The sequence below is a fragment of the Heterodontus francisci genome, chromosome 20 (assembly GCF_036365525.1).
Source record: "Heterodontus francisci isolate sHetFra1 chromosome 20, sHetFra1.hap1, whole genome shotgun sequence".
Taxonomy (NCBI): Eukaryota; Metazoa; Chordata; class Chondrichthyes; order Heterodontiformes; family Heterodontidae; genus Heterodontus; species Heterodontus francisci.
In genome coordinates this window covers 75602443-75614920 of record NC_090390.1, presented here as the reverse complement: position 1 = coordinate 75614920, position 12478 = coordinate 75602443, and the positions used below count along the sequence as shown (strand labels likewise).

The following is a 12478-nucleotide window of genomic DNA, read 5'->3' as shown; positions in this document are numbered from 1 at the left end:
TAACCCTTTCGCCCTCTCTGGCACTCTTTATGTTTTGACTAGCAGGCCAGATGGTGGTGTTCTATGATATTTCAATTTCCATCTTGCCTGTTTCCAGCTGTTTATTGTTTTGTGAATGGAGAGCCTAGGTGACTATTGTTCTGCACCTCACACTGTCATGGAAGGCACCTGTTTATTTTAGTGTGCACTCCAAAACTACATTAAATGGCCGAACCATGCATTTACATTAAGTGCTGTAAATCTATTGCGTAATTTGTGCATACACACAGGTCTTTATGACGGCAACTTTCGCATTGTCATTTAGAAGAAATTGAGGCATTTATTTTGTTGCACCTATTTCGTGTCGTCACAATTTAGTCATATTGTTGTAACTTTGTGACATAAGTAATGCCAGCAACAATTACTTGTTAAATAACCATTAACTTTAGCTTTTGCTGTATTTGGTGGTGCCCTGGCAGCATTCCAACCTGTTTCTGTCCGCTATATCCTTTTATTTTGCCATCTTATGAATTTTAGTGGCACAATGAAAAAGAGATGAGATGCAGGAAATTGGAGACTGTGAATTTTTAATCAGGAGATGGTTATTTGTTCACCTCAAAGCAACATGTTCCTTCTCTCTGTGCATGATGACTGCAAGATCAAGCCCAATATCTCTCATCATTTCTCCTTAAGTGTTACATTCTTCTATTATATCTGTTCTCCTAATCACTTTACAAATCATGCGTTTCTTGTGTATGTGGCCATATTTACCCCACTCCCTTTTCTCTTTCTGTGTTCCTCTTTATAACCTGTCATCTAATTCTGATGATGAAGGGTTATAGACCTGAACCTTAAACTAACCTTTTTCCTTTTTGCAAAGCTGCTGCTGTCCTGCTGAGTGTTTACAGCATTTACTGTTCTTCTTTTAGATTTTCACTATCTGCAGTATTTTGCTTTTTCTTTCATTAATTAACAGTAGCATGATTGGGAGACAAGAAAGAAGGGCCCAAGTGGAGCCAAATAAAACAGAAAATGCAGCTAGAACTCTTTGGCTTGTGGTAATCAAAATATAGAGCCAAATGGACGGAGATATATTTCCGGCCATGGCAGAGATTCGAAGGAACATGTCCTGGTAGTAAATAGAAGGCAAAGAGGAGACAATATGAAAGAGTCCATAGTTAAAGTCTGAGGACCAGTGGTGGGATGAAGTTGACCTGTGGACAAGATGGAGTTAACTTGGAGCATTCACACAAATAGTCGAATAATGAATAGTTTAGAGGAACAGAGGGACCTTAGAGTGCATGCCCACAGATCCCTGAAGGTAGCAGGACAGGTAGATAAAGCAGTTAAGAAGGCATAATGAATACTTCCCTTTATTAGCTGAGGCATGGAATAGAAGAGCAGAGAAGTTAAACTAAAGCTATGTAAAATACTAGATTTAAAGTAAGTGGTGGAAGGATTAGAGGGGAGTTGAACAGAATATTTTAACCCAGAGGGTGGTGGGGGTTTGGAACTCACTGCCTGAAAGGGTAGTAAAGGCATGATCGCTTTTAGAGTGATGTCCCTTTGAGAACTCAGTATGCTAATGAGCGAAGTACCAGGATGTAGTCATGTGACTAGGAGCCATGGTCACTCTGCACAGCAACACCCTGGATAAAGGTTCTGTATATAGTTTGCTCTGTATTATATGTACTAGTTTAGCTGTTAATAAACCTTCTAGAGATCTTCAAGGAAGTGGAATCCACATACCTCAAAGTGTTGCTTAAGGTAACACAAAGAAACTCATGACAGAAGCCCTTATTGCATTTAAAAAGTACTTGGATATGCACTTGAAGTGCTGTATCCTACAAGGCTATGAACTGGAAAGTGGGATCAGGTTGGATAACTTTTTCAGACAACACAGGCACAATGGGCTGAATGGCCTTCTTCCGTTCTGTAAATTTCTATGTTTCTATGATTCATTTACCAAACCTGAGTCCAGCTTTGGAGACAGTTGTGAAGATGGGCAGACTATTAGCAGGAGCACTGCTGGAGGTCATCCAGTGGAATCGGAGAGCCAAAGAGGAGTGGAAAGGTGAGTGAACAGCAGAGTTTGATCCTGGGGTCCAGCACAGGTGCCTAGTGGCCACATATATTGTTCGTGTGTACCAGCAGATCTGATAAACCAGCAAAGGAGCAGCGGGAGTGAAACTCCAGGATCTGAAGCAATGAAATCTAGGGAACTGGAGATCGTGAATGGCTTATCAACAGGACCAATGTACATGAGGGAGCTTGTCCGGGATACAGCTATCGATAGGTGAAGGTCACGCAAGATCGGAAACAGCAGTAAGAGCTTGGGGTCCCAGTCCAACAAAAGCCAGTGGAGGAATTCTGAAGGATGAATGGCCATGGCAAAGCAGAGATCATTTAGCATATGGAAGCAGAATCCAGACCACAATGGGAACCAGGAGGAACAACTCAGATGGCCCAGTGTAGAATGTAGATGAGCAAAAAATACCCAAGTCCATAGAAACAGGCCAAATACTGGAATAGAGGCACTCCATTGGAGAATGAGGGGCTGGATTTTTAGCCCCCAATGGGAGTGAGCACAGAAGCGGGTGGGCATGAAAATTCGCACCACTGACCAGCGTACTGGTTTGCCGGCACCATCCCGCCCTGGCTATTTTGCTGGAGGCGGGATGGGGGAGGGGAGGGGGCGGCAGGGCTACCCATCGGCAAGGGGCGGGTAGCCAATTAGGGGTTTTTTAAAGGCCAATTAGGGCCTATTGTCAGACTGTTCCCCACACAGAACGGGGTTCTGATCCCCATTTGACCCCAATGTCGATGTCCCAACCAAAAGGGCAAAATCCTGCCCGAGTTCTCAATAGAAAGTGGGGACAAAGGTGAACATAGGGACAGGAGTAGGCCATTTAGCCCCTTGAACCTGTTACGCCATTCAATGGGATCATGCCTGATCTGTGACCGATCTCTCATACCTGCCTTTGCCCATATTCATTAATACCTCTTGGTTAACAAATATTGATCAATCTCAGAATTAAAATTAACAATTGAGCTAGCACAATTGTAAGTTGCAGAAGGGAGTTCCAAACTTCTACTCCCTTTGCATGTAGAAGTGTTTCCTAAATTGACTCCTGAAAGGCCAAATTTTTAGGATATGTCCCTCAGCCTTTGGCTCACAACCACTGAAAATGGCTTCTCTCCATCTACTCTCAGTTACTCCTAATATCTTGAAATTTTGATCAAATAACCACTTAACCTCCCAAATTGCAAGGAATACAATCCTAGTTTGTGTAATCACTTTTCGGAATTTAACCATCCAGGTCATCCAGCTATCATTCTGGTAAATTTATGTTGCATTCTCTCCAAGGCTAGTATATCCTTCCTAAGGTCTGGAACAGCTCACAGTACTCCAGGTTAAAGGCCTGTTCAGGTCAGGAAAAAAAACTCGACCCGAACCACATCAGACCCCAGCCTGACCCGGCCCAAGCCCGACCCGACCACCAGAATGTTCACTTTACCTACCTTCTGATTCCGAATCCGTTTTTCACTTTTCCAATTTGTGCAGATAAGCAACAAAAACTGTAATTGGACTTGAAAGGTTGTTTAAAAAGATGAAGATTAGAGCCACAAAGTCAGTGATTGTTTGGTCATGAGTTAAACAGAAACCCATGGAGTTGTGCCCAGACAGGTTGTGCCACACTGTACCAGTATAGCTTAAAATAAATACAGCAATTGCCAGAAGGCTTAGAAATTATCATTATACATTACTTAAACTCCTGCTTTATAGGTTGAAATACTTGCTGCAAGTTTATCCAGTGAGCAGCTGAGATGCAGAGACCAGGAAGGTCCTGAGTGATTAATTATTATAAAATATACAGTATTTATATAAAAAATATAAAATTATCACTGTCAGAACTCTAGACTACACACACAGTAAAAGTACTTCAACTTTAGTCAATATTCTCTTATGTGGGACTTTATTGAATGCTTTCTGGAAGTCCATATAAATAACATCCATAGACATTTCCCTGTCTGCTACTTTAGTCAACTTTTCAAGAAATTTAATCAGGTTCATTAGGTATGACCTATTCTTGACAAATCCAAACTGGCTGTCTCTGATCAGCTGAAAATTTTTCAAGTATTCAGTCATTCCATCCTTAATATAGACTCCAGTAATTTCCTGACAGGCTAACTGGTCCATAATTCTCTGGTTTCCTTCTATTACCTTTCTTAAATAGTGGGGTGAATGGCAATTTTACAATTTGAAGGTCACTTTCGACCCAGGGGAAAAGATTTCTGACCAGGATCCAACAAAGCTGCAGAATAAAGCTGAGGAGCAGGCAGTGCACTGTAGCACCATCCTGAAACTCAATGTGAGGGATGGGCACTGTAGGCTAGAGCAAGTTACCTTAAACATAGAGATTGGGTGGTAGAGTAGGGTCATGGCAGCTAAGGCAGACACGTGTGGTCTAGCAGGACAATTCGGTCCTGATGATAGAAGAATCCAGAAGTCCAAAAAATCCATTGGCACGCGAGACCCAGGCTTTGAAAAGAGCACAGTTTAAAAACACAGAACAAGTAGGTTTGGATGTTTGGCATTGTGCTTTGGGCAGGTAAATTTAACTTGTGGCTTGAACTTGTAGAGTGAGCTAAAATGTGCCTATTATTAGGGGAAGGGGATCTTTAGTAACAGAGGAGCAGAGACTCTGTGGAAAAGGACATAGGATGGAAATGATGGCTATGAGTATACTTATAAAGGAGCTGCCAACCTACTTACTTTCCTTTAACTTATCCAGACTATGCTGTTTACATTCTATCTCACATTGCCCTATCCCCACTGCCATCCACTAGCTCACTGATTAAATGATTTGTGGTCTCCATCTGCTTTACCATCAGAGCATTATCAAAATTTACCATCAATCATGCCTTCGGTCACTTTCCCAGCCTTTCTCCCATACTCCTGCAGTGTTGAGTCCCTCTTTTTATATATACCTTTGGACTTTTTGCAATTTTAAATACAATTTGTTTTTGAATTTACTTCACGTACCCAAGAGCTCAGAAATGCCACACACAACTGAATTATCATGTTTCTCATGAGTGTAGTGCAGTATTATCACTGCAAATAAAAGGTTAAGATTATATCATAACGTTTTAGTGTTGGCTTACATTATCAGTGAAATAGGTCAACCTAAAATCATTGTATAGTACAACACAGAAGGAGGCCATTTGGCCCAATGAGTCTGTGCTGGCTCTTTCAACGAGCAATCTAATTAATCCACCCCCCCCCCCCCCCCAACCTGGCTGTTTCCCATATCTCTGTATTTTTTTCTGTTTTCAATATTTATCCAATTCCCTTTTGAATGCACCTGTTGAATCTGTTTGTACCACCTTATCAGGGTGCTTTCCAAATCCTAACTTGTCATTGCATACGAGCATACAAATTAAGAGCAGGAGTGGGCTATTTGTCCTCTCAGTCCTGCTCCACCATTTGTTAAGATCATGGCTGATCTGATTGTGGCCTCAACTCTACTTTCCTGTCTACACCCTATACCCTTTGACTCCCTTAGAACATAGAAGAGTACAGGCCCTTCGGCCCACAATGTTGTGCCGACCCTTTAACCTACTCTAAGATCAAACTACCTTGTCAATCAAGAATCTATCTAACTCAGCCTTAAAAATATTTAATGACCCTGCCTCCACTGCTCTCTGGGGAAGAGAATTCCACAGCCTAATAACCCTCACAGAGAAAAAATTTCTCTTTATCTCTCTCTGTCTTAAATGGGAGACCCCCTTATTTTTAAACTGTGTCCCCTAGTTCTACTCTCTCTTTCTTTTGCCAATAACCAGACAGCACAAATTTAAGGTGATCAGCCCTTCAGCCATTGGAAACAGTATTTCTTTATTTACTGTATCTAAACCCTTCGTGATTTTAAACACCTTTATCAAATCTTCTCTTAGCCCTCTTTGCTCTAAGGAGAACAACCCCAGCTTCTCCAGCCTATCCATGTAGCTGTGATCCTTCATCCCCGGAACCATTCTAGTAAATCTCTTCTGTACTCTCTCCAAAGCTTTCACGTCCTTCCTAAAGTGTGGTGCCTGGAATTGTACACCATACTGCAGCTGGAGCTGAATTAATGTTTTATACAGGTTTATCATAACTTCCTGGCTTTTGTACTCTTTCCACTAATTATAAAATCCAGGATCCCATATGCTTTATTAACTGAAACAAAAACAAGAAATGCTGGAATCACTCAGCAGGTCTGGCAGCATCTGTGGAAAGAGAAGCAGAGTTAATGTTTCGGGTCACTGACCCTTCTTCGGAGTTCCGAAGAAGGGTCACTGACCCGAAACGTTAACTCTGCTTCTCTTTCCACAGATGCTGCCAGACCTGCTGAGTGATTCCAGCATTTCTTGTTTTTGTTTCAGATTTCCAACATCCGCAGTATTTTGCTTTTATTTGCTTTATTAACTGCTTTGTTAACCTGTCCTGCCATCTTTAAAGATTTGTACATATTTGTGCATAAGCACCCCCAGGCTTTAAAATTTTACCATTTACATGTGTTCTCCTTATTCTTCCCACCAAAATGTATCACCTCACACTTTATTGTGTTGTATTTAACTGCCCTTTGTATGCCCATTCTACTATCCTGTCTATCATTATCCTCCTCACAGTTTACTATAGTTCCAAGTTTTGTGTCATCTGCAAATTTCAAAATTGTACCCTGTACCCCAAAGTCCAAGTTATTAATATCTATCAAAAATAACAGTAGTCCTAGTACTGAACCTTGGGAAACTCCGCTATATACCTCCCTCCAAACTGAAATACAGCTATTCACCATCTATCCCTCAGCTAATTTTGTACCCATGTACCCATGCTGCTACTGCCCCTTTTATCCCATGAGCTTCCATTTTGCTAACAAGCCTAATATGTGGTACTTAATCAAATACTTTTTGAAAGTCCATACACACATCATCTGCTCTACCCTCCTCCACCCTCTGTTACCTTATCAAAAAAGCTCATTCCAAGACCCTTAATTCTTCATTTAAATACCAGAATCAAAGTAAATTTGTACAGAACCTAATAGTAACTAGTGCTCAGTATTTCACCAGAAACTTTTATAGGAAATGTACTGCATTAACAAATGGGCGCTCCAGTATTATGTCCTCCTCCAGCGTAGATTTTAAATCCTTATCCTATCAAATAAACAGGCACCAACATAGTTGGCACAACAAATGCTGTAGCAAGCACTTGTCGAATTAGAACTACACACTCAGTAATTGGTACAAATCCTAGACGCTTATTGCAAATCCGTTTTTAGCATGCAGTTTCTACAGCAGAAGCCCAGTGTGATGCATCTGCACCTCCATATGTCATTTGCATGTTCCAAATAAACCAACCCAGGATTCCAAAAGACTTAATAATAAAATTGAGGATTTGTTCGAAATGTATTGCATGTTAAAAATAGTAAAGTGAGAGATGTTTTGCAAAATCAGGATTAAGTTGAAATATTAGAAAAATTGGTACCAAACTACTGAACGGAAACAGTGGTAGTCACTGACCATTTGAGAATGTGATTTTTATTAATCCCTCATAAATAGCTATCTTGTCATATAGCAGCTAGACAAAATTGTAATGTAAAATTAAATAAACAGCTTAGATTTTTGTAGAACCAACCACAGAACAAAATATCCCAAGGGACTTTACACAAGAAGAGTTGGAGATTGAGCAGGATGCAGAGGAGAAATTAACTCAATTTACAGTCAAAGAGCTAAGTATAGAGGAACCTGCAGTGAGAGGATAGTAAAGCAAAAGGCTTTTTAGAAAAGAAAGAAATTGCATTGATATCGCACTTTTCATTTCCTCACGATATCCCAAAATCCTTCACTGAACTACCTTGAAGTGGTTGCAATTATTGCAGCATCAAACATAGCAGCTAATTTTACACGCTCATATCCCACAAACAGCAATGATTTACTAATCCGTTTTGGTAGGGTTGGTTGTGGGATCTGGGGTAATAGCAGATGGGGCCTCGGTTTAATGTCTCACCCAAAGGATCGCTCCTTGACCTTCAAAGACATCAGGTGAGTTTCTACATTAACGAAATTGACCACTGCAGTGGTTCTGAGAACCAACACGAGCCATTTGATGATTTGTTGGAAAAAAAAAAGCAAGCATTTTCTTATAAGGTACCTTTGAAGAAGGCAGCTACGGTGTCTCAGCTTGCATTCATACCACTTACACAAGGCTACTCTCTCACTCTCATCTCAGCTGTAGCTCAGTTGGGAGCATACTTACTTTCGAGTCAAAAAGTTATGGGTTCAAGTCTCACTGCAGAGACTCGGGCTGGAATTTTACACTGGGCGGGCGACCCCGCCCACTGGCCAAAAAGTCGGTGGCGAGCCCGCCTCCACTGGGCCTGGGGAGCCAGGCTGGGATTTTTCGCTCCCCAGGCCCTCAATTGGTCTAATGGAGCTGATGGCCAATCAGTGGGCTGGCAGCTCTTAGACCCAGCAGCGCCACTGGGAGCGGTGGCCGCTAATGAGACGACACCCACCCAGCACAGCAAGAGGAAGGACGGCCCTGGAACTACAGTAAGTTTTTGGGGCCTTGCTGGGGACAATCTGCCTGTCCCTGCGGGCGTGCTGCACTGTCACAGGTGCCATCTATCCAATAAGATGTTAAAACGAGCCCCTATCTGCTCTCTCAGGAGGATGTAAGATATCCCATGGCACTATTTCAAAGAAGTGCAAGGAAGTTATCCCTGGTGTCCTGGCCAATATTTATCCCTCAATCAACATCACTAAAACAGATTGTCTGGTCATTATCACATTGCTGCTTGTGGGAGCTTGCTGTGTGCAAATTGGCTGCACTGTTTCCTACATTACAACTGTGACTATACTTCAAAAGTACTTCATTGTCTGTAAAGCACGTTAGGATGTCCTGAGGTTGTGAAAGACGCTAAATAATTGCAAGTCCTTATTTTCTGTGACAGTGCACTACTGGCCTCAGTATTGTGTGGAAGTGTCATCCTTGCTAATGTGCTTAAGGGCTTGAACCCATGTCCTTTGGACTCAGAAGAAAGAGGGAGCCAAGCTAAAATATAGTGAGACAGTGGCAAGTGGTATGAGTGCAAGTTGAGTCACTGTAGCTATCCTCTTCAGAGGTACCTTTATAAGAAAATGTTTGCTTTTTTCAACAAAAATCATCAAATAGCTCATGTTGATGCTCAGAACCACAGTAGTGGTCAATTTCTTCAATATAGAAACTCATCTGATGTCTTTGAAGATTGAAGTGTGACATATGACAAATTACCTGAAGGTTTATCGGATAGTACCTGTGTCAGTGCAGCTTTTCTGAGCGGAAAGATTTAGGTTTTCTGTGCGTTCTTGGTTGACTCATTTAGAATGATGCAAAGTGGAGATGAGGTGATATCACTCTGAAGATATTGAAAGTTACACCACACTGCTCTCAGCACATAAAGGTACTGCTGTCACTCAGATGGGAAGGCCAATAAACCCAGCTTTGTCAGCATTGCCCACCTCCCAAAAAAACAAATGTTCTTTAAAAAAGGATAATTCGAAGAATCATTGAATGGTTACAGCACAGAATGAGGCCATTTGGCCCGTCATGTCCCTGCCGACTCTCCAGTTCTAGTCCCATTTCTCCACCCTTTTCCCATAGCCCTGCACATTTTTCCTCTTTGGGTGCTCATCCAATTCCCTTTTGAAAGCCATGATTGAATCTGGCTGCACTCTTTATTGACTTTGACTAAATTACATGAAGAGATTTTCTATCTTTGCATAGATTATATGGAGAATATAAGTTATATACAGCATGAATAACTTTTATAGAGGAAGTTGTTGAAGTGTGATATTAAGGGGCTTTTGCACAACAGTAAGTTCTTGGTCTGGGTCTCAGGAAAGCAACCTACATGGTTATGTTTTCAATGGAGCTAGTTTCCATCTAGGCATTCTTCCAAGGTGTAAATATGCTAAGTGTGCACATTGAGACTTAACACGCCAACTACTGCAAATATGCCAGGTAATGATGTCATAAGGCCCTGGGCACAATGATCTATGTCACAGTGAAATGAGTCTAGTTCCGTGCAATGCAATGGCAACACACAGACATGCTAAATCCAACTTGGTATTTTCATTGGGAAGTCCCTGGAGCCTCAAGAACTGGTAGCAGATCAGGACATCTAGCAAAAAGTAAGAGCTGTATTTTCTCTGTCCTGCAGAGGCGTCTTTAGGGTCGGGGGTGGGGGCGGAGGAAAATGTGATCGGCTTGTGTCAGGCTGACTCCGTGACATGTTCCCACCTCTGCGCTTTTCCCGGAGGTAGGATTCCAGCAGCGAACTTGCCCGCCCGGCAGCAGCGGGTAGCCAATTAGAGCACATCATGGGGCAATTAACCCCTATTGTGGAATTGGTTCACAATTTTTCCAACGGCACACGGACCCCCCTGCTGTGTCAGGAGCCTAGAAGTTAGGCGGAGGTGGCATCACAGCAGGAGGTCCAAGCCGCGAACCACATGAGGTATTTTATTAAGTTGCCAGCGTTAAATCGCAGTGCTCAGCTCTCCAAGTAGAAGGTATGCCATTGCAGCCACTTCATGGTGACTGATGTCTCTGCTAATGTAGCTTTTACGACAGTGGCAGCTGCTGATGCTCCTACTGCTGGCCCCTCAGCAGAGCTCACACTACGAAGACGACCCTACCCACAGGCCATGCTGAACGGACCTCCCGACATTGGAACCCAGCCGCTGTCACTAATTGGAGGCAGCTTCTTAATTGGCCGCTATCAGGATCACGACCCACTGGGGAAGATTCCGCTCTGAGTCTCTGCTGCAGGCAAATTTGCAAGGGCCGGTACATTTATCTTCAGTATAATTGCCGACAGAACAGGACCTGCATGTAAGGAGTTGCTGGCACTACCATAACAATAAGCTATTTTTCTTTATGAAGTGGACAGATGGAATTGAAGTAAAGTTTATAACAACAAAGGCAAAGAGTGTAATGTGCTTTATGCTTGTTGTGCAGGCGTGAGATTTACCATGTGCAGAAAGAACTCCTAAAGGAACGGACGCGGTGTAGGGCCCTTGAGGAGGAGTTGGAAAATCCAATGAATGTTCACAGGTGGCGAAAGCTTGAGGTGATTTTAACTTTACTTTTTGCAATTTTGCATTCATTAATGTTTTGAACTCTATCTGGTTAACAGAACTAACTCCCTTCTGTCCGTATCTGCTTATGACTGAAACATTTTCAATTTAATTCAGCCTCAAGGTCCACACAATCTCAGTGGACAAAGTAGTGAAATCAAACTGCACTTAACAAAAGCTGAGGCAGGTGTGTTTGGTCTAGCAGACCTTTGCACTGGATATGTTGGTGCACATCTGGCAGGATATGTAATGGGTAAATATGGAATATATATTTCATCCATGAGGATGATATAACTCATGAGTTGCATAGGATTGATCATATTGTGTAGATGAATCTTCAAGAGTAAAATATAAATTTTCCCATTATATAATCTGTTGAAACCATGAGAATGCATTGGAATGTGATTTAGAGTAATAAGCTATTAAAAATTCAACAGAATTTACCAGTACTGACATGAGTCTGGTAAGTTCCTCATCTCTCTCAATGTTTCTTCCTAACACTAATAATGACTCTAACACATACATCAGTTTTTCAATAATATTTATGTTACTGAAAATGAGCTTTAGTGTAAAAATGCCTGCAACTATTTCCTGCCACTTTTAGGCATGAGAAGTAATTGTGAAGAATCGGAACATTAATGTTGTTGGTGATTGTTGCTGTGCTATCATGTGACAGAAGTGGGTGGGTTATAACATTATAATGCATTTGGAATTGCCGTTCTAAGCTTTAGGTTAATGCCCACTGTTGCGCCAAATAGAGGGAGCTTTACTCTGCAGCTGAATGGGATATGCTGACCTCACAGTGTTGCAAGAAAATTGGAGACGAAATGGCCTTAAAAGTACTGAACCTTCATGCATGATCCTTTTAAACTTACTTCTGTGTACAAGTTAGCACCTAGCAACCCTGAGCAGCCACGATATAGTTGTTATGTTCTGTCACTGTACTGTTGTCATGGGAGGAATTATGATGCCATTCTGACACCTGTTCCAAGAAGGAGCCTTTGCCATCTGTCCCAAACACCAGTGGAAATGGGCCACAAGTGCAAAATGGGCTGAGCTCCTATTTGTAAGCTGCTTTACACCTGGTCTGCACTGTATCTGCGACATTGCGGAGACCAAAATTGTCCCCAATGTGTCAAATGTAAGAGGGTCAGAAGTGCAAGAAGCCTTCAGGCAGTCTGCAGCACTTCCCTTTTTGATATTGGAGCTGGACCTTTGCTACGTACTGCCTATAATTTGGAACGTTGCTGCTTAAAACAAAATAATCTAAATTTTTGAAGGAACAGAACAACTTAAGGTAACATAATGCAGGCTTTCGACTGCTCCTTACTGATTTTTC

General features: G+C 42.0%; 1 protein-coding gene across 2 annotated transcripts in view; it reads left to right on the top strand.

Annotated features, from left to right (window-relative positions):
* Positions 1 to 12478, top strand: part of cfap58 (cilia and flagella associated protein 58) — a 224973-nt gene that overhangs the window by 95578 nt on the left and 116917 nt on the right. For both annotated transcript variants that reach the window (XM_068053026.1, XM_068053027.1), the window contains exon 14: positions 11021 to 11132. In XM_068053026.1, the coding sequence (XP_067909127.1) occupies positions 11021 to 11132 (112 nt within the window). The remainder of the gene's footprint in view (positions 1 to 11020; positions 11133 to 12478) is intronic.